The following is a 22,007-nucleotide window of genomic DNA, read 5'->3' as shown; positions in this document are numbered from 1 at the left end:
CTTGGCTGAATTAACATTATTGCTGCATGTTGTGGTGGTAGTTAAAGCTGCTCATACACAGCCAGTGGCATTGTAGCAAAATTAAAATGCTGCCAGTTTCAAGGATTTTACCAAGAGTCTTCTGGTATTTGGGATGTTTTTTTTATGCATTTGGATGTTTTCCTCTGAAAGCCCAGCTTTGGATTTGTGTGCTCCGGAGAATTTTAGCTCCTTTCTGCTCCTCTCTGGGCCTTTCTGACTCCTGTCATTGGAAATAAAAGGTGGAAAGTTTGAGTCCTAAAGGGCTGGGATGTCAGGTGTTTGTGGGCTGAAGGGAAGAGTGGAACAGCTCAAAGCCCTTCTGGGAGGAGAGAGGAACTTTCTCAGGAATAATGGTTGGAGTGGAAATGTTCTGGGAGTCTGGAGTCCTTCTTCCCAGAGAGTTCAGCCTGAGCAGGTGTAAAGCCAGGACTTAGGTCAGGGTTTGATGTGCAGAGGCCACTGGGCTCTCTGCAGGCTCTTCCTACCACTGCTGGCCCTCAAGACAACTGGTACCCCAACCCAAAGGGCCCTCAGAAAACCCCTCCTCTGCCATGAGATCTTTGCTGGTGTCCAAAACCCACCTGGGACCAGCTAAAAGGCACGGGAGGCTCAGTTAGAACCTGCTCCAGGGGCAGAGTAGGACATCTCCAGTCTCAAATTGTCACCTGGACCTTGCATGGACCTCAAGGCTCCCTGAGGGTTTGTCCACCCCATAACCAGACATGGAAAGCTCCAGCTAGGGAGTTTTCCTCAGAGGATTCATAGGCAGAAAAAACCACAAGAAAGGGTGTTTTAACCTGGCTCTAAATCCCCCTGTGGCTGTGCTGGCACTGCTGGGGGTGCCAGCAATCTTCTGGGGGCTGCAGCAGAGGCAGGAGAGAGCCCTCAGGTGCTTGAAGCCAACAGGTACAGATTGTCCTTTGGCATCCAGCTGTGAGCTGGGCACTCCTGCTGAGCACAGGCAGCAGGCCGCAGGGTGGGTAATGGAGCAGAGTGCCATGGAAGAGGCTGGAAGGGTGTTTTTAGGGATTTAGTTCAGGCTTAGCATGGTGGGTGCATCCTGATCCAAGCACCAGGGCAGGGGGTGGAAGCAGATTGTTGGGTTGGGACTCTTCCATTGTAACTCAGCCCCTTTACACACAGTGGCACCTGCTCTGAACACCCTGATCCCACTGATCCCAGAGGGAAGGATGCTCCAGGTGGGCACCTGAAACTCAGTCCAGCCCCATCTCACTGGACCCAGTTTGGACTGACCACCAATGTCATGAACCCTTCCCACACACGAGCACACGAGGCTGGGGCTCTGTCACCTCCCTCCCTGGGATGGTACAACCCCTGGGAATCCATTGGAAATGGGCCTCTGCCAGCTGGATTTGGCTCCCAAAGGTCAGTGGCTGCTGTGTCACCTCAGAGCTGAGCTCCAGGGGCTCTCTGCAAACAGACTGGGACCTCTCACAGTCAGGGACCAAAGTCACTGGGCTGACTCTGGGCCAAGGTTGTGTTTAAACTGGAACTGGAAAGAAAAAGCAAAGGCTTTTTTTTTGCAGATTCTGATATTTTGTGTGAACCAGCACATTGAGCCAGGACGTGAGAGGTGGGAATTCTCTTGCTGCTCTGATGGAGGCTGTGACCCCATTTCCCCTTCTGTAAAGCTGGGGACAACAACAGAAACCTCCTCACCTCACCACCTTGGTGGTGTTTCTGGGTGAGAAAGGCTACATAAGACTTAAAAGATGTAAAACTTTTTTAAAAAAATCGGTTTTCTCTCCTGTTTTCAGTTGATTTCAAGAATCCCAGGCTGGTTTGGATTGGGAGGGACCTTAAAGTTTATCCAGTTCCACCCCCTGCCTTGGGCAGGGACACCTTCCACCAGCCCAGGTTGCTCCAACCCCAAATCCAACCTGGCCTTGGACGTTTCCAGGGATCCAGGGGCAGCCACAGCTTCTCTGGGCAACCTGTGCCAGGGCCTCCCCACCCTCCCAGGGAAGGATTTCTTCCCAATATCCCATCTAAACCTGCTCTCTGGCGTTCATATGAAGCCTGGGAGCCTCATTCTCCATTTGTGAAAGCACTTTGCCCTTTCCAGAAGCGACACTTTGGGATATTACAGTGATGGGGACTGTGCAGCATCCCAGAGAATTGACTGGTTTCAATGTCATTGGAGTGTGGGAATACCTTGTGATCAGAGCAGGTCATCCCTGACTCCACAGATTGAACTTGGGATGGCTTTTCTCAGCAAATTTGGGTGTTCTGCCCTTAACTCTCCTTGTGCAAGGTCTGTGTGTCTCTGATGAAGAGCCCAACAGGGGTTATTCAGTGCCCAGGGAAAATGTGCTGGGTGAGGCAGGGCTTGCCCTGTGCTCCTTGTACAGGCTTTGGATAGTTTGGATTTTATTCTTGGTAATTTCTGTGCTCACCTAAACATAAGAATAGAAATAAATCAGCCATAAATAGTGTCTCTAATTAACAGAAGTAGTGAGGAGTGAGTTGTGAAAAATCAGAGGGAGGGTAAAGAGAGTTCATCTCTTGAAGGCAGCTGAGAGTTTCCCTCGATGCAAAAGCACTTATCTAAAGGAATATTACCCTTTAATTGCCCCAAATAAGTCAAGCTCTGCCTTTGATTAGATTCAAGTGAGTAAACTCTAGGTGTACCATACATTTTGATTAAAAACATAGTAAGGAGATAATGGTCTGTGGTGTTTCAGCTTTGGCTGTATCTGTCAAATTATACCTCTGCTTTATTGATCCCCACTCTGCAAACATTTATGTTTAGCCTCTTAATTGTTAGTCTTGCACATTAAAGGACAATGTAAAGTGGTGGTAGAATTTCTTATTGGGAGACCTGGGGAAATATCTGCTCCTGTTAAAAGTGGCTGAAAGAAAAAGCAGGTGAAAGCAGCAGAATGGCTCCCTGTTCAGAGGCACAGGGAGTTGTTTTGTTGCTCTGTTGGTAATAAAATGGAGTAACTCTGGGTCTCAAAGGGTTCCTGAAAGCCCAAAGCAGCATCTTTGCACAGCCAGGAAAGCCCAGCTGGGGATCTGCCTGCAGGACCAGCCTGGATCCTGTGGGATTTGTCACTCAGGTTGGTGCTGCCTCATGGTGGGATGGTCTGTGACTTCACTTTTTTGTAAATGCTGCCCTTAAGTTCTCACTGGAAGCTCCAAAGTCAAAGCAAAAGCTCCCACAAAGGGATTTTGGTGCTGGCAGAGGAGCTCTGGTCCTGCAGCAGCAAGAAACTCCAGCAACACAAGAATCATGGGATGGTTTGGGTTGGAAGGGGCCTTAAAGCTCATCCCATCCCACCCCTGCCATGGGCAGGGACACCTTCCACTAGCCCAGGTTGCTCCAAGCCCAAATCCAACCTGGCCTTGGACACTTCCAGGGATGGGGATGCTCATCCTGGGGCATCCAGGCACGTGGGCTCTGCCTCCCTGGGCATGTGGGCAAGGGCCAGGGCTGCAGAGAGGAAGGTGAAAGTGCCACCAGAGCATCCCTGGTCTCTGCAGCACAGTGCAAACAGCACTCGGCTGCTTTCAAGTGGATTGTTTCCAAACATATCTTGAAATGAATTAATAATTAGACACAGCTGCCATCTCATCAGCACAGGGAGCAGGGGCCCCACAGCTCTGGGCGTGAGAGACAAAAGTGAGGAGCAATCCTGGTGTTGGAGAAGTCACAAAAGGCTTGGTGGTGGGACCTGTGCTTTGCTGGAGCACCCCCTGTTCCCTTGGCTGTGTCAGGAGCTCAGGGTACTCATCTCCCTGCAGGACAGAAGCCTTTCAGCTTCTCCACTCAGGATAAATGACCCTGTTCACCCACTGGGGTCTGCACCTCGAGGGGTGGCTGTGCTGGCACTGCTGGGGGTGCCAGCAATCTTCTGGGGGCTGCAGCAGAGGCAGGACAGAGCCCTCAGGTGCTTGAAGCCAACATATACAGGTTGTCCCTTGGCATCCAGCTGTGAGCTGGGCACTCCTGCTGAGCACAGGCAGCAGGCTGCAGGTGGGTACTGAAGCAGAGTGCCATGGAAGAGGCTGGAAGGGTGTTTTTAGGGATTTAGGTCAGGCTTAGCATGGTGGGTGCACCTTGATACAAGTGCCAGGGCAGGGGGTGGAAGCAGCTGAGAGCTGAGCAGAGGTTGGGCAGAGGGAGCCATGGCAGCTGGGCTTGTTGGGAAGAGCATTCCAGGGGCTCAAGAGTTTGTATGGGTTTTAAATGCTTGAGGTACAGACCTCTGGGTCTCCACTGTGACCCCAAAACTGTCCCTCAGATGCCTCAGGTTCCCTCTGCAGCACCTTGCTTTGGGAGAATTGTGCTGTCAGGTTTAAGGGACACTGAGCTTTCCATCCCAATGCCTGGGGTGCTCCTGGAGCCAGGCTTGGTGTGGGCACTGCTCAGGGGGTGCTGGGGAAGGCCCTGCTGCTCTTTCTACCCAGGTGGCTCAGGAGCAGTGAAAGATCAGTGGATTTCTGGATGTAACTCTGGCACAACACGTCCAGTGTTTCATTTCTCCTGCCTCCCTCTCGGGTCAGACCTGTGGTCAGGCTCAGGTAACCCTGAGAGCCAGCCAGGCCTTCCACCAGTGAAATGTTGGAGCTGGAACACAAAAAATTGATTTGATCTCTTGGCTTGTCCTGCTTAATGAGCCAGCCTGGAGTTGGGCCACAGCCCAGACCCTGGTGGCTCTGTGGGTGGAGGGCTCAGGGCAGGCTCTGTGGCCTCTGAGGGCTTTCCCTGGGGAGAAGAGTTTGCTTTTCCTGGCAGGAAGCAGGTCTGAGTCATGAAAGCATCTCACAGTAGCATATACTATGTACTCTACACTGTGATTGGGTTCAAGCACATTTGGGAGCACTGGGAAAGATGTTTCACATCCATGAAGGCTCTGCTGTCTCAGGAGAGGTTTCTGCTGACACTTTTACCTGGTGTTTGTCACGGTCTCCAAGGTCTGGTTTGTCCTGGATACTTGTGAGCGAGGCAGAGCAAGCACAGCAAGTCCCTGCCCTGCCCTGAGCACGAGGGAACCCAGCAGAGGCTCAGAGAAGGCTGGTTAATTAGCTGTATTTCAGCACATTTCATTTTTAGGGGCTTTGATGGCAGCACGGAATTGTGGATCTGTCGCCAAGTTTGGGCCTCGAATGAATAAATAAATAAATGATAAATGATCCTTTGGCAGCGATGGACCTGCTGCACTCCCTGTGCATGTTTATGTGGTTTCCCTTCTCCCATCTGTTCCTTCCTCCAGCTCCTCCTCATGGGCTGGCTCTGCACCCCCCTTGTGTGGCTGACAGCAATTCCAGGCCTCAGAGAACCATGGAATATCCTGGAAGGGACCCACCAGGATCACTGAGTCCTCACTGAGTGGGTTCCACTTGCTCCAACCATTGACAGGATGGGAACTGAAGAACAGCCTCCAAATATAAAACCTGGCTTTGCTCTGGTAATCCCAGGACAGCATTCCCAGACACTTCCCCACTTCCCCTTTTTCTCTGTGCAGGAAATCCCTGGAATTTACTTCATCCCTCTCCTCATCATTGGCACTTTCTTCCCTCCTGTGTTGGGGAAACAGGATGAGGATGAGTGTCCTTGTTTCCTCCAAACCCACCTGTGGAGATGCAGGGCAGGAGAAGAGGGAAAGGAAAGAGCTGGAAACAGAGAGAGGGGAATGGAAAAACAAAACAGGAATGAAGAATTGGCACTGCTGGGGTGGGATAGAGCAGGACTCGATGATCCTTGGGGGTCCCTTCCAACTCAGGATATTCTGGGGCTCACCTCAAAAGGCAGAGGAAGACAGGGACTGCAAAAGGCTTCCACAACCATAATGGGAGATTGGGCTGCTCAGAGCTTCCCCTGGGGTCCCACTCCCATTTTCCCTCTGTTCCTGCTCCCATTTTCCTCATGTTTCTACTCCCATTTCCCCTGCATTCTTTGTGTCTTTACTTTCCTTTTCCCCCCTTTTCTTACTTCCCCCCCTTTTCCCCCTTTTTTTCTTTTCTTAATTTTCCCTATTTTTCTTTTTTTTCCTTTTCTCCATTTCTTTCCTTTTTCCTTTTGGGTTTTTACTTTCCTTTTTACTTTTACTTTCTTTGTATCTTTCCGTTTTCCCCTTTTTTTCTTTTCCTCACCTTTTTTTTCTTTTCTTCACCTTTTTTCTTTTTTCTCCCCCCCCTCCCTTTTTTCCCCCTTTCCCCTTTCCTTTCTTTTTTTCCTTTTTCCTTTTGGGTTTTTACTTTCCTTTTTACTTTTCCTTTTACTTTCTTTGGGTCTTTCCTTCCCTCCCCCTTTTTTCCATCTTTTTTCCTTTTCCCCTTTTTTTTCCCCTTTTTTCCCTTTTCCCCTTTCCTTTCCTTTTTCCCTTTTGTTTTGAGTTCTTACTTCCCTTTTTACTTTTACTTTCTTTGACTCTTTCCTTGTTTTCCCCCTTTTCCCCTTTCTTTTTCTTCCCCCCCTCTTTTTCCTCTTTTTCTTTCTTTTTTTTTCCTTTTTTTTTTGATTTCTTTCCTCCTTTCTCCTTCTTTCTCCCTTTTCCTTTCTTTTTTTCCTTTTCCCATTCGGGGTTTGTTACTTTCCTTTTACTTTTCCTTTTTACTTTCTTTCGGTTTTTTCCTTCCCCCCCCTCCCCCCTCCCCCATTTTTTTTTTTCCTTTTTTTTTTCTTTTCCTCTTCCCTTTTCTTCTTTCCTGCCCCCTCCCTCCCTTTTCCCCTTTACTTTTCTTTTTCCTTTGGGTTTTTATTTTCCTTTTTCCTTTTCCTTTTCCTTTCTTTTCATCTTTCCTTTTTATCCCTTTTCCCCCCCTTTATTTCCTTTCCACTTTTTTTCTTTTTATCCCATTTTCCCCTTTTTTTCCCTTTCCCCGTTTTCCCTTCTCCCCTTTATCCCCTTTCCCCTTGTTTTCCCTTCCCCCCTTTTTCCCCTTTCCCCCTTTACTTTCCTTTTTCCTTTCCCTTTTGGGTTTTTACTTCCCTTTTCTCTTTTTTGGGCCTTTCCTTTCTGCTTTTCTTTTATTCCCTTCCTTTACACCAGATCCTCCAATTGCCGCATTCTTCACTCACAGGAGAGGAATTTGCATTTTCCTGAGCACTCACTAAATGCCCACGTGGCATTTTCCTTCTCAGCAGTTCCCTGAAGAGCTCCCTGGTGGTGGATGAATGCGGGAACTTTGTCACACCCTAAAACCCCCTCCCCTCCCCTCCCTCCTCCCCGGTGCTTACTCAGGGAGTGAGGATGGAGTTTGGCGACAGGGAAGTGCTGAGTGAGCAGGTTTGGAGCTGCAATCCCTGGGAAGACGCCTGGTTTTCTTGCAGACTCCTTGTCTGTGTGTGCCCATTCTGGGCACGGTGCCACCCTGGCCCTAATTGCAGCCCAGCCGAAGGGAGGGCCGTGGTTCCCTCCCAGTGCCACCTCAGTTCACCTGGAAACGGGATGCTGATGGGAAGGGTTGAGGTGGGGAGAGAAGAGGCTGCTGGAAAAGCCTGCCCAGAGTCAGGTCACCTAAAAATGCCTCTTGGCCCCGCCGCGGGGTCAGCCCGGAGCTGTGGAACTCACAGAACCGTGGAATCATTTAGGGTGGAAAAGGCCTTTAAGGTCATGGAGTCCCACCATCCCCCAGCACTGCCCAGGCCACCACTAAACTCTGTCCCCAAGGGCCACAGCTACCTGTGGCATTTTTTAAATCCCTTCAGGGATGGTGACTCCACCACTGCCCTGGGAAGCTGGGCCAGGGCTGGACAAGCATTCCCAGGAAGAAATTCCTCCTGATGTCCAAACTAAACCTCCCCTGGTGCAGCTTGAGGCCATTTGCTCTTGTTTTATTGCCTGTTACTGGGGAGCAGAGCCCGACCCCCCCCCGGCTCCCCCCTCCTGTCAGGGAGCTGCAGAGCCAGAAGTTCCCTCCTGAGCCTCCTTTTCTCCAGGCTGAGCCCCCCCAGCTCCCTCAGCCGCTCCTGCTGCTCCAGAGCCTTCCCAGCTCTGTTCCCTTCCGTGGAAGGAGCCCCTCAATGTCTTTCTTGTTCTGAGGGACTCAAAACTGAACCCAGGACTGGAGGTGCCCCAGCAGTGCCCTCACCAGTGGGATGGGCACTGCCCTGGTCCTGTGCCCACACTATTGCTGGCACAGCCCAGGGGCCACTGGGCTCTTGCCCACCTGGGCACACCTGGGCTCACATTCACTGGCTGTCACCAACACCCTCAGGGCCTTTTCCAACTTCCCAACCACTCTGCCCCAGCCTGGAATGTTCCGTGTCGTCGTTGTGACCCAAGGGCAGGACCTGGCACTTGGCCCTGTTGACCCTCACCCCGCTGGCCTCAGCCATGGATCCAGCCTGTCCAGGTCCCTCTGCAGAGCCCTCCTGCCCTCCAGCACATCCCCATCCCACCCAACCTGGTGTCATCTGCCAGCTGACTGAGGGGACACTCGATCCCCTCATCCAGGTCACGTCCAGAGGCATCGGATGAATCTTCTCCCGGGAGCTGATGACAAATCGTGTTGTGGGTGGTGGGACAATTGCTTGGTCCCTCAGTTCCTTTGCTGGCATTTGAGCTGGTGAACACACCAGAACCAACCACCAGCGGTGGATGAGCCCAGGAAATTCAAGGGGACTCTTTCCTGCCCTCTGCCCTGCAGGTTCCATGTGGTGTTTTGTTTCTGAGGTGAATTAATATTTGGTTTTGTCTCTCCCTTTTTCTTTGTTTCCAGACAAACGACGCTGCAGGAAATACCTGGAATTGGCTTTACTTCATCCCTCTCATCATCATTGGCTCTTTCTTCATGCTCAACTTGGTGCTGGGCGTCTTATCAGGGTAAGAAGGACACCAATGACTTGTTTGTCCCCACCTGGGTGTGAAAAGGGAAGATGTGTTGGTTTGAGTGGGAAGATGTAACTGGGAGAGCTGGGTGATACATCCCACTGTGCATTATCCCTCTTCCCACTTTTCCTTCCCTGCTTGCAGTGGGATATTTCTGTAAGACTGTAGAGCCTTAGGATGGGGATGAGCTGGTGAATAATCACTAATTGAGATGATTCTGAATCCAGACCCAAGTGTTAAGTGGACTCCTGGAATTCCACTGACCTGGGCCTGTGCAGCCAACACTCCTGTGTCACCCTGAACCCCCACCAGGAACCCCCTGTGCCAGAATAATGCTGGAACTGGACATGGAAGTGTGGATAATGCACTTGGTGTAACTGCAGCACAGGGGAAGGGGAAGCTCAAGCTAAAGGCAGTTAAAAGATCTCAGGTGTTTTTTGGGCATTTGGTTTTTTGGTGCTGATGTTTTGTGGTTTTTTTCTTTTGTTAAATCTCTCCCTGTTTAAACCAATGTCTGGATTTTGGGGACCCACTGGTGTCCTGATGTTCAAACCCCAGGGGTCAGCCAAGGTTTTGGTGTTGTTGCATCTGAGTTTTGGGTTTGGACCATTGCAGGAACGGAGCTGCCAAGTCTGCAGCTGAGCTGGAACGTCCCCAGCATGTGGGGAAATTTGATCTGGAATTAACAACCCGGCTCATCTCAGTGGTTTGCAGGCTCTCATTTTGCACAGCATTTCTTCTCAGATCAAGCAGGTGATTGAGACTCTACAGATGTATAAAGATCTAGATTTTTTTTTTTCTGGCTCTTGGCAGCAGGAGAAGAAAAAAGAGTTGTTGCTGCTGTGTGGTAAAAGCCTTTCAGTGCTCCACCTTTGCTATTCCTTTTTAGAGCTACCAGAGAAGGAAAAGTCTTTTCCAAAGAACATATTAATGCAAAATTGTGTTATTTTGTAATTATTTTCATCCTCAAAGCTGCGGCAGGAGCAGGGAGGCAGCACTGCAGTTGTGTTGAAGGTCTGTGGGTGTGTCCTCTCTTTGCTGTTGCTACATCCAGGAATAATTGTCCTGATCAATAACTGATCAAAGCCATTCATGGAACATCCTTTTGTTTTGAGGAGGAGAGTTTCTTGTCTGATTCATGATTTAAAGGGAGCACCCACACCAGTTCTTTAGGTACCTCCTCTTCCCTCTGTCACACTGGGGTCAGCCCACGGTGACTGGGATGATCCATGGGATTTAAAACAAAACCAGGAGCCTGCAGGCTCCTGTTCCTTCCTGCTGGATTCAAACGGGTTTGGTGTCTGACTCTCCTGAAAGCCTCCTGTTGCTCAGGGCAAAATATGAATATCAGATAAATAGGAATCTTCTCTTAAAAATGTAGCTCTGTGCACCAGCTCTGCCTTTGTTAGTGGTGATGAGGGGAATTTCTTCTTCATGGAGGAAAGCTTTTAATTTCTGTTTTTGGCAGAGTGGTTTGATGGCCTTGCCTGGAATAATTCCTGGGGAGAGGCTGAAGGGAATAAAGAGCCCAGCTCAGGTGTGAGCACAGGGCTCAGCAGGCTCCTGGTGGGCCTGGAGCTACTGGGCAGGGAAGGAAAGTGGGTACAAAAACCCCTTCCCTTTGAGGGTGGGGAGGCCCTGGCACAGGTTGCCCAGAGAAGCTGTGGCTGCCCCATCCCTGGAAGTGTCCAAAGCCAGGTTGGACGGGGCTTGGAGCAACCTGGGCTAGTGGAAGGTGTCCCTGCCCATGGCAGGGGGTGGAATGAGATAAGCTTTAAGGTCCCTTCCAACCCAAACCATGCTGTGATTCTCTATCTGAATGAAATGGTGATGAAAAGGCACCAGGAAAATGGAAGACAGAAACTGTTGTCACTGTGTGACAGGATCCCAGAACGTGCTGAGTTGGAAGGGACCCCCAAAGATCATCCAGTCCAACTCCTCCCTCCCTGCATGGGAGCATCCCCAAGAGTCACACCCTGTGCCTGAGAAGATCAGCCACTTTGATACTGTAGAGACAGTTCTGGTGCATGATAAATAACACCTTTTCCTTTTTATCTTTCAGTGATCCTCATTTTTAATCTATTTTTTTCTTGTATATTTTCCTGCTCAAACCAATTATCCCCTGTTAATGTGTGTCCTGTGGTTCCATGTTCTGCAGCCAAAAGCCCCAGACAGCACCATAAAAGATGAATTTCTGCTGGAGGTTTTTCTTTACAGGGCTTTCTGCAGGGAGAAAGGGTCATTGGCATGTTGACTTCCACAGGGTCCAGTTTCACTCCAGGTCATGGAACCATCCACATCCCAGTGGAAGTGCCAGCAGCAGAGACTCTTGGCAATGCCCCACACTCCTGTTGCAATAAACCCAAGTTGATTTGGGGTTAGGGATTCTACAAATAGCCCATGAACAGGATTAACTCAGCTGCTTCTTATTTTCATGATCTGTGCACCTCAGCCTTTAATGTCACTGTACTGGATCCTGGGGGAATACTCTGCTCTCCTCCTCCACACATTGCAGAGAGGGAACAGCAGGGAGAACCAGGGGATGTGACACCCCCAGGAAACAACTGCAAAGCTGAGGTCAGCTCCCCACTTCCCTAAGCTCCTGTGTGATCTTCATTACTGTCCCCTTGCACTGAAACCCTGCTGGAATCATAAAACACCCTGAGCTGGAAGGGACCCACAGTGACCATTGAGTCCAGCTCCTGTTTTCCATTGTTGTTATTTTTGAGCTGTTTTTCCCTGTATATTTTTTCCTCAACGGGCAAAGAGGAAGCTACAGCTTTCTGTAGTAGATGTGCAGTTGCCATCACAGATTATGGCAATTTAATTAATCCCAGAATCACAGAACTGTTTGGCTTGGAAGGAACCTTAAAGCTCATCTCCTTCCACCCCCTGCCACGGGCAGGACACCTTCTACTAGCCCAGGTTGTTCCAAGCCCTGTCCAACCTGGCCTAAATCTGAAATGGGGAGAAGTTATCGAGCTTCCTACTAACACTGGGCTGTAGAGAGCTTGGCCATAAATCTGAAAGGAATGCTCTGCCTTTGGTTATTTGTGAGGCCATGTCAACACCCAGCAGATACCTGAAATAACTGAGCTGAGCTCCTGGTTTTCTTTGTTTGAGCTGTGGAGGGAGATGGACCTGGTTGAGATCCCCAGTGTCATCTGCTCACAAAATGTCAAAGAAGAGATGATACTCATTTTGAAAGAAAGAGCAAACAACCTCTCCCCTCTGCTGATTCTTCTGGAATTAGAGGGCAGGGCGAGAGCAAATGGCCTCAAGTTGTACCTGGGAGGTTTAGGTCAGATATTAGGAAAAATGTTTTCATGGAAAAGGTTGGAAAGTCTTGGAACAGGCTGCCCATGGAAGTGGTGGAGTCAGCACCCCTGGGAGGGTGAAAAAAAATCTGTGGATGTGACACTTGAGGCCGTGGTTCAGTGGTGACCATGGGGGTGGTGCTGGTTGACAATTGAACTCAGTGATTTTAAAGCTCTTTTCCAGCCTCAGTGATTCTGTGATTCTGTGGTTCTGTAATCAAAGCAAAGGCAGGGAAGTGACAGGGAGATGGGGAAGTGTTGGTGAAAACATATCATAAAAATAACCCCCAATGTCAGGCTGCAGTTACTGTGCCAGCACCCTGAGTACCTGGCTAAAGGTAATTAAAAGCATGTTGAGTCCATAATTCAGCTTCCACGGGACCCTGGTGCTGAACAGCGTGTCCTCCTCGTGTGAGCTCAGCAAACCCTGCCAGTGCTCTTGTTCTTGGTTAATAATTAACACCCTCCCAGAACAGCTCTGCTTTCTGCTCCTCTCCCCTCCCTGCGTGAGGGAATATCCAGTCTGAAAATCCAGACTTCCCAGTGATCCAAGGAAATGGGGGGTTGTTGCAAACACCTCATTTCTGGTGGCACAAGGGGGGTGTTGGGCTGTCCATGTCCTTTCACAAGCTGCAGTGGGTGCTGGGCTGTGCCTGCTCAGCCCGGTGCCAGAGGTGGGCTCTGACTGGGCAAACTGGGAGCAGATCCCCTTTGCCAGGTTGCCCAGCACAAGCAAATACAGGCTGGGCTGTTTTCCTGGAGGAACTGAGGGTTTTCCTGGAGCGCTGCAGTGCTCAGAGGGGCACAAGTGAGGTGCAGTCAAGCTCCTAAAATCCAGCAGCTGCCTGGTTGGTTGTTTAGGGGAGATTTGGGGCCTCCCAGCAGGACACAGCATCCCATGTGCTGTGGAGCAGTGTCCCTGGAGAGGGATTTTCCTCTCAGTTCCTCCTTTATATTCCCCCTCACTTTCTGTTTTCCTCCTCTGGTGCTTCTTTGCTCCGTGAGCTGATAAAACCCAACAGTCCTGCAGGAACCAATAGAGCAGAAAAATACATATTATTTTCCTCTGGGGGAGCTTTCACCGAGTGCCAGAGCTGATGTGAGAGCTCAGGGCTCTGCAGGGCCAGAAGAGCAGAGGCAGGAGCAGAGATTTCTCTCCCTTTTGACATTATTAACACTCAGAAGGCTCGTTTGCTTCTCCTTGTGAACCATCCATGTGCTGGGAAGCATGTTGGGGTGACTGCCTGAGCCTGACACCTCCCCAACCCCAGATAGACAAAGGAAAAAAGGAAAAGAGAAATGATAAAAATAAATAATTACAAATTAGGTGAAATTAGGAGATTAGACACTTGGTTGAAGCTCTACCTAACCATCCATCCACCCTCCCCAAAGGATGAACCAGGTCTTGGTCACACTAAAAAGCTACCCTTAACTTTATTTCTCTGTTTTAACCATGACAATCTATGCTATCTTTGCTCCAGAAAGCTGGGGCACTCCCAGAAACTGAGGTTACATTTTGTCAGGTGCCCAGTTCAGCAGCAGTGAAAATCTTCAGGGGTTTGTATCTGTAATACATTTTTCCTGAAACATCTTTTCGTGCAGACTGTGCTGGGTGTTTATTCTTACCAGATTATTTGTGACCCAGGCAACAATAAAGGGAATAGAGCAATCACAGGGAATGCAGCCTTTCCATGGGAAAAGATTGGCTGCCTCTGGTGGCACCACAGGCATGCTCTGAGTGCAAGTCATGCCAGGAGCCACTGACCCTGGATGCCTTCCTGTGTTCCTGAAGCCCAGGCTTGTTGGCTTTTGGGATGTCAGGGGATGTGGCTTTGATTCTGGCCAGAAAATGCCCTGTGATGACCCTGCTGAATTTTTTATGGTACTCTGCACAGTTTTGCTGTGAGGAGGGAAAAACACCCCTGGTGTTTGAGAAGTGCTGCCCAACACTCGTTGTTCCCTGACTCTGTCCTGGTTTCCTGCTCGGGCAGCTCCTGCCATCCTGGGATGGGCACCCACCCCACTCACACCTTGGCTTCCCACTGCTCCCTCCCTCAGCAGCAACTTCCAACGCTGTTTTCCTCATCCTGCTACTGTTCCCCTCCCAGCCCTCAGCCTCCTCTCAGCCCAACCAGCACCTTTCTCCCATAAACTTCTGGGATTGTGGAGTTTTCTGCTGCTTGGGTGTCGAGTGGGGCATTAATAAGAGGATCCTGTACCTCACATTTGTTTGGTTTGATGCTTTGGATTCCAGCACACAAAGAGGATAAACGTTATCATGGGATGCTGTGAGGAAGATGATTGAAGTTCTTTCAAGGCTAAGTGCTTCCTGGCACTGCTTCCCACAGCAGTGGGGAGCACCCAGGCTGGAGACACAGGGAATGCACAGCCTGGGAATGATGCATTTGGATATGGAGAGTCTGTGTCTCTGCAGTGTGAAAAATGCTGCTTGTCATGTCCTCAAATATTTATGGTGAAGCCTGAGGTATTCCCAGCCCAGCCAGTGAAGAGTAATGGTTGTTCCTGAGGTTTACTCAGCTGCAAGAACCCGGTGTGGAGAGGCACCACAGGGCCTGGGGGGGGTTCCCTGCTCAGGTATTGCTCTGTCCTGGGATGTGCAACACCTGCCTCGTGTCTTCTGAGCCCACCTGGGGTAAGAACTGCGGGCAGAGAGGTTGAATGGATGCAGCATCTTTGTGACAGCAGGAGCCTGGCAAGGGACAGAGCCACAGGCTGTGCTGGCACCCTGCAGGGGAACAAGGGGCAGGGAAAAAGGGCTTTCATTCTTCAATTAATTTAACCCCTGCTGCAGCCTGTTTGGAGCAATCTGCAGCGTGGATGCTCTCTGGGCCCAGTCCCATTAAACACTCTCCCAAATCCCTGGCTCTCAGTGCTGTCCCTCGTGTCCCTGAGGCTTTTGTGGGGGGAGCACAGCCCCATCCTGCCCTCACTGCCTCAGTGACTTGCTCAGTTCCATGACAGGTTTTCCCACCCCGAGGATTTGTGCCAGATTGAGATCATAAAACTCCGGCCTGCAGGCCGTGCAGAGGCCGGGGAAGAACGAGCCTGATTAATTTGTCATAACGGCAAAGTGTTCTTCTGTCCTCCTTCCCTCATTACAGGGACAATCATTCATTTCCCTGCAAATTTGTTCCCAGTTCCAGTTACCTGCTGCGATCTGACTTTGCCTGGTGTTAATTATTTGCAGCAGAAGAGCTGCATCATGGAAAGATATGAGATCCTGCTTGTTTTCTCCTTGCTTTCAGCCTTTTCCAAGGCCACGCTTTAAAAGAAGGGGGAAAGACAGAAGAAAAAACCTCTCCATTTTTTTCCTTTTTTTCTTGCTCATCACTCTTCCTAACAAATGAAATGTGGGAGAAGGAGATGTTTGTCTTGCAGGAGATGTGGGGAGCAGTGACTTTCCACGTGAGCTCCATCTCACCGAATTAAATGTCCTATTAAATGTGGGTCCTTTGCTTCTTTTGTGGGTTTGGTTGGTACAGGAGTGCTGGACTTTTTTTTTTGACCTTCTGCTAAACCACAATGGAAATTAAAGCCTGCAATATAGGAATGGTACACAGGAGACCTAAATTTGAATTTCCTGGGGCTTCTGCTTTGACTCAGGGGAGGAAACTTTCTGAACAGAGCCAGAGGTTCAGCCAACAATTGTAACAGGATGATGCTGGGAGATAAATGGTGCTTTTGAGCTCCTTTTTCTCACTTTGCTGCTGCCTCCTTGCTGCTGTGGCACTGGCAGCTATTCAGATCAGATTAGGGGCAATCAAAGTAAAATGGGCACAAGCCAGAACTTAAAGACAAAAGAAGGGAGGAAGATGAATTGCAGGCTTCACCTCTGTGCTGTTCCTCTTCTCTTTCTAGAAATACAAGACATATCCCATATCTAGCTTGCATTGAAGCATCTCCTTGCTGTGCTGAGTGATAAAAGTGTCTGTGAAGCCTGGCTTGGTGCTGAGATCAATCCCTGGGTGATGCTTTCATCCTCCCTCAGCTGGCTGAGGAGAGCTGTGTGTTCCACCTCTTTAGAGCAATGAGGAGGAAGCAGAAGCTGCTCTGTCTGTGTAGGATTGATTGAGCCAGTCCTTACTCCTGAGCAGGATATTAGGATGGGTTCAACAGCTCAGCCAGCTGGCTCTGTGTGTTTGGGCTCAGTCTGGACATGATCATGCCCAGTGGGATCTTGGCTGGCTGTAATTCCAGGTGGGATAGAAACATAGAACATATTTCTTTGGGATTTTTTGCAGCAGATGAGACAGCCTGGGGTGGATGATGAGCCACAGAGCTCTGTCATCTCAGCACTAAGAAATCTCTGTCCTTCTCTGGGCTTTCCTTATTTAATAGCAAGGTTCAAAACTCTGACTGCTCAGCAAACTGCCTTTATGGGCACGAAAACAACATCTTACAGGCACCAAATGTCACCAGCACAAAGAAATCCTAAAGAAATTACAGCTTCCAGGTGAATCAGCTGTTTGGTTTCGCCTCATCCCAGCAGTTTTGGGTGGTCTCCCTGTGCCCCTGAGATGTGCTTCCTTTCACCTCCCTCAGAATTTTTTCTTGCCCAAATGAGGTGCATTTTCCTGCTTTTTCTTTGTGTCCCACGTGGGTTAAACCCCATCACAAATCAGTGTGGTTTGTCTGTGTTCAGTGGTGCCCTGGCCCTGATTTCGAGAGGTATTTAAAACCAGTGATTTAAAAATACCCTTTTTTCATTTCTATTCATATTTTCAGAGCACTAAGTCAGAGGCAGCAAATGATTTTGAGTTCTGCCTGCAGGTTTCTCTGCATTTGAGGGTTTGGGCTGGGGGTGAGAACAGCCACACCTCAGCTCGTCCTGAGCTCCTCCTGCTCCTTTACTGTGGTGAAGACACCTGATGCTGTGGGGAAGAAATCAGTGTCCTGGCTGATCTCCTCTCATTTATTTTCCAGCCCTTCTGGGTGCTAGGTGCCAGTTCTGAACACAGCTGAGCCATGTCCTCATGGATTTGCATCATCCCAGCTTTGGGCCATGATGCCTCATGTCCAGGCAGCTGGAAAATGCCCTGTTTGTCTATTTACTCCTGGATGTGTCTATATTTTTCTTTCCTAAGCCAAACAGTGTATTTTTCTAAGCTCTAACAGTGTATTTCTAACTCCCCAGCATCCTCCCAGGTTTGTGCACTGCAGGGAATGATGCTCTCCCTCTTCTCCCCACCCCTTCCCCCTGTTCCTCACCTCCTGTGTGCTGCTGTGAATATTCCAGCCCCTGCTTAGGCTGTTTTTCCTCCTCTCCTTCAGGAGTTTTAGTAAGAAACCCTGAAGGCTGGTGCCTCTGAGGTGGCTGGCCTGCAGGACACCATCCCTGCAGGGGTTTTATTCTCCTGCTGCTGCCTCCCTGCAGCCCTCCAGGCTCTCTGAGCTGTGTTGTGGGCTGAGTTGTGCCCTTTCACCTCTGAAAGAGTCCAGAGAGTCCCTGGTGATGATGGAGTGCAGCTTGTTGAAGGAAAATGCTTCAGGAATTGAGGGAAGTTGGTGTCCCCTGTCCCTGCTCAGCCCCCCAAGCTTTGCCCCCTCATCACCCCCAGACGCTCAGCAGGTCCTCAGGCTCTTCCTGCATCCTCATCCAGGACACTGAGCTCCTGCTTTTCTCTCTTCCCACTCCCATCTCCCTCCTGCACCCTCTCCATGGGCTCCCTCTCTTTCTGCTGGACTCCCTCACTGGCCCTGCCTTTCAAAGAACAGCTTTGCAGAAGGTAAAATAAACGTTTAGCACAGCCAAGGCTTTGTGTCCTGGGTTGCAGAAACAGTCACAGTCAGAAAGGGGTTGGGTTTTTTTTGTTGCATCCTGCAGAGGCTTCCCCTTATAAAGGGTTTAATGTTCTCCAGGAACACCAAACACAGAGATCTGAACCTGCAGAGCAAATTCATCTCCTGGAGGAAGAATCTGCTGGATGTTGACGTGTTAGTGAGGGAAATGTTAGGAATATTTACTGGATCAGATCCCGGTGGAATGAGCCCCCCAAGGGGCTTTTCAGGACTGTGTGAGGTAGAAAACTCAATCCCACAGGTATTGCAGGACCTACAGAATGGCAGGAGCATGGAGAGGGTTTGCTGAGCAGGAATCTTCCTACCACGTTAGTGTAACTGGCTTCACCCAAACAGCTGGAATTCGGCTGGATCAGGACAAGGTGTCAAACCCCAGCATCAAAAACACACCTGGGCGGGAGAGAAAAAACGAACTGAAGGCTCTTTCTCCATTTCTTTCTCACAGCTGATTAACCAAAATAAATGGTTGGAAATGAGCTTCCACCCTTAAAACGCAATGAATGTCTCTGCTTGGCTGTGGATGCTCTCAGGATATCGGGAAGTGTGTGATCCCCGCGCTGAGCTCTTCCCCTGAGGGGCTCTGCAGGATCTTCTGAGTGATCCTAAGCCCCTGAGCAGGTGGTTGTATCTGCCAGGAGCACAAGAGATGTGGTTTCAGCGGCAGATGCAGACAGCACTGCATTCATCTCCCCTCTCTTATCATCCAGCATGTCCCTGTCCGGGGTGCTACAAGTGCCTCTTCTTATCTCCGCAGTCCCTCTGCAGCCTCGCAGGGAAATTCCTACCTCGGTGTCGCTCCTGCCTAAAGCTTAGCGGAAAACAGGGGATAATGGGCACTAAGTGTGTCGGGAGGTTCTTTCTTTGCTGTAAAAGGGGTGGACTGAAGCAGAGAGGAATTTTTAAGCCTTTCCCTCTCCCCACCCGGGCAGCCCCGGCAGCACAACCCAGGATTTTGTGCCGCTGCTCCTCTTGCAGCACGTGTGTGATGCTGCTCTGCCTCAGAGGAGCTGCTGTTTTCCACCCTCTGTTTTCCATCCTCTGCCTCCAGCCCGTCCCTCCCCGTTCCTGAGGCTGTGGGGGTTGCTCAGCAGGCTGCTGACAGCTCTCGGATCCATCCTCGGGCGCCGCTCCACGTCCCACAGCCGAGCTCACACCCCAGGCCTCCCGTCCGGGCCAAGTTTTGTGTCTCCACCTGGAGAGTTGGGTTCGGCCCCTGAGTAATTCAGTGGAACATCTGCAGTCCTGGCTGGTCCCTGTGCCAGCAGCTCACCCACTTGCAGGATCTGGCTCCCGTCCCGGCTCCTCTCCACCCCCCGGGGCTGGATTTCTCCAGGCAGGACCATGTCCCAGGATGTCACATGTCGCCCGGGCTCAGCTTCGTGCTTTGCTTTGATGTGCTTGGACTGGAGACGAAGGCAACCCTAAAACTGGTTGCTTTATTTATATTTTAAAGACTTAAAATTCGAAAAGTTCTCCACAGCTGCTTTCCAGGAGCTGCTGGCGAAGACCTGAGATCTAAAACCGATTTTTCCCCACCCTCAATTTATTTTTAAGACTTAAAATTCTAAAACTTCTCGACAGCTGCTTTCCAGGAGTCACTGGCAGAGCCCTTCCAAGATCCGCGCAGCTCTCTGTTCACTCCGAACGCTTCAGATTCAGCGGCTGAAGGCTCTTCTCCCCTTTTAAGACCTGAGATTTCAGGTGTGATTATTGGGAACGAGGACCTAATTACCTGTGTTGTTATTCCGAGTCGCTAATCACCAGCACGATTAGTGGGAGCGGTGACAGCGCTGCTGTATCATCTCTCCCGGCCTCTTCCCCGGCAGCGGGAAGCAGTTTGTCTGCTTTCGAAGCGGAAAACCCGACTGGCAGAGGTTTAATGATGTGATTAGACTGGCAGGAAGCTGCTGACGCCTGTGCCACCAAAGCCAAGACCAGGAGATGCTCCATCCCAGCTCTCTGCTGTCGTGTAGGGAGGTTAATCAGAGACTCAGGGGATGAAGATTGGCGTTTGTTTGTTTTTTTAATCCCTCTGGTTGCTGTGACAATACTTTTGGTTTAAGACCAGCGTGGATAAAGGACTTGTAAGAATTTCATTAGTTCATAACGTTCACTGACCCTGCTGGTTACTCGAGAGCTGACTGTGCCTCTTCTGTGGCTTGGGGGGCTCTTGAATTGCCCTGAAGTGGCTCTTTCAGTGCATTTTTACACTGAGATTTATCTTCCTCCTCCACCCACCACGGTGATAAGCAACAACCATCCATTTCCCGGTGACATTAAGCACCGACCCCTCTCGAGAAGACAAATGTGACACATTGAGCTCCGCTGGCTGCCGTGTGGTTTCCAGGATGGATGTCCTTCCTTTGGATCCTGTTTGTTCCCTGACAGATACTGTCACAGAGGAGCTGGAAGGCAGCACAGTCACCCCCCAGCACCTCGTGCTGCTGAGCTGGGCAGGAGCACTGACCTTTCAGCTCTTCGTGCCCAGCTGGACACGCTGGAAGATGAACATTTTGAGGGCTTTTGGGGCTTTTTGGGTGATGAGAGCCAGGGATGAGAGCGGGTGAACCATAAAATCATGAAATGGTTTGGGTGGGAAGGGACTTTAAAGCTCATCTTGTTCCACCCCCGGCCATGGGCAAGGACACCTTCCACTAGCCCAGGTTGTTCCAACCTGGCCTTGGACACTCCCAGGGATGGGGCAGCCACAGCTTCTCTGGGCAACCTGTGCCAGGGCCTCCCCACCCTCACAGTAAACACATTCCAGAGTTGGCCAAAGCATGGAAGACCAGCTGTGAAGAAATTCCTGCATATTTCTGCTCAGGTTTCCTTTCTGGTGATTTGGGAGATTTTTACAAGTTAGTGACATAAATAGGAATTATGCTGAATAGAAGAGGGAACTTATTTACTGCTCCCAAACATTCCCAGGGGACTTTCTGTGTTTTCATTTTCAGCTGGCAGGAAAACTTCAGTTAAAATACTTTCAGATTAAATATGGCATTTTGATACAATTCCCCTCCTCTCCCCATCCTTTGAATGTGTTCTGAAATTTTGTTGAAGAGCTCTCAAATGGAAAATCTGGGAGCAAAGAGGGACTATTTCAGCTCCTGAATGGTGATGAATGTAGGGGAAGAGACACACATTTTTATTAATACATTTCATATAGAAAACAGGTTTTTAACAAGTTCCAGCTTCACCAAACTTCTCTCCCATCTCCTGGAGACAGGAGAAGGAAGAAGTGATGCATCCTTTTGCCAGGAAGACCCTACATCAGGACCCTCCAATCTTCAACCTGGATGATTTTGCTACAGCTCTGTACCCTCAGAAGGAATTCAGTGAGCAGGGACTCAGAGTATTGTCTTCTCCTGGAAATTACCTTCCCAGCTTCCACAGCAATGCCTGGAGAAGCTCCAATGCCTGGACAAAGACCTGGACAAGCTCAAGCAGTGGCCCATGGGAATCTCATGAGGTTTAACAAGACCAAGCCCAAGGTGCTGCACCAGGTTGGGGCAGCCCCAGGATCAATCCAGGCTGGGGATGAGCAGATGGAGCAGCCCTGGGAGAAGGACCTGGGGGTGCTGGTGGGGGAGAGGCTGGACATGGCCCAGCCCAGAACCCCCCGTGCCCTGGGCTGATCCCCCAGTGTGGGCAGCAGGGCAGGGGGGGATTCTGCCCCTCTGCCCCTCAGGTGAGACCCCCCTGCAGAGCTGCTCCAGCCCTGGGAACAGCACAGCAAGGACATGGAGCTGCTGGAGAGAGTCCAGAGGAGGCACCAGGATGATCAGAGGGCTGGAGCAGCTCTGCTGGGAGGAAAGGCTGGGAGAGTTGGGATTGTTCAGCCTGGAGAAGGGAAGATTTGGGGTGACCCAATTGTGGCCTTGCAGGACATGAAGGGAGCCTAAAAGAAAGACGGAGAGAGACTATTTACAAATACTGGAGTGACAGAACAAGAGGGAATGGCTTCCCACTGCCAGAGGGCAGGTTAGATGGGATATTGGGAAGGAATTGTTGGCTGTGAGGGTGGGGAGGCCCTGGCACAGGTTCCCCA

At 50.2% G+C, this 22,007-nt stretch overlaps 1 protein-coding gene across 1 annotated transcript in view; it reads left to right on the top strand.

The window, feature by feature from the left end:
• CACNA1B (calcium voltage-gated channel subunit alpha1 B) overlaps nt 1-22,007 on the top strand; it is a 308,761-nt gene that overhangs the window by 131,288 nt on the left and 155,466 nt on the right. Inside the window, 1 exon segment of the mRNA XM_032708038.1 lies at nt 8,713-8,816. Coding sequence (XP_032563929.1) covers nt 8,713-8,816 — 104 coding nt within the window.

This window comes from Chiroxiphia lanceolata, chromosome 21 (genome assembly GCF_009829145.1).
Source record: "Chiroxiphia lanceolata isolate bChiLan1 chromosome 21, bChiLan1.pri, whole genome shotgun sequence".
NCBI lineage: Eukaryota > Metazoa > Chordata > Aves > Passeriformes > Pipridae > Chiroxiphia > Chiroxiphia lanceolata.
The sequence above is the reverse complement of the archived record's forward strand: the minus strand, read 5'-3'. Positions and strand labels throughout refer to the sequence as shown.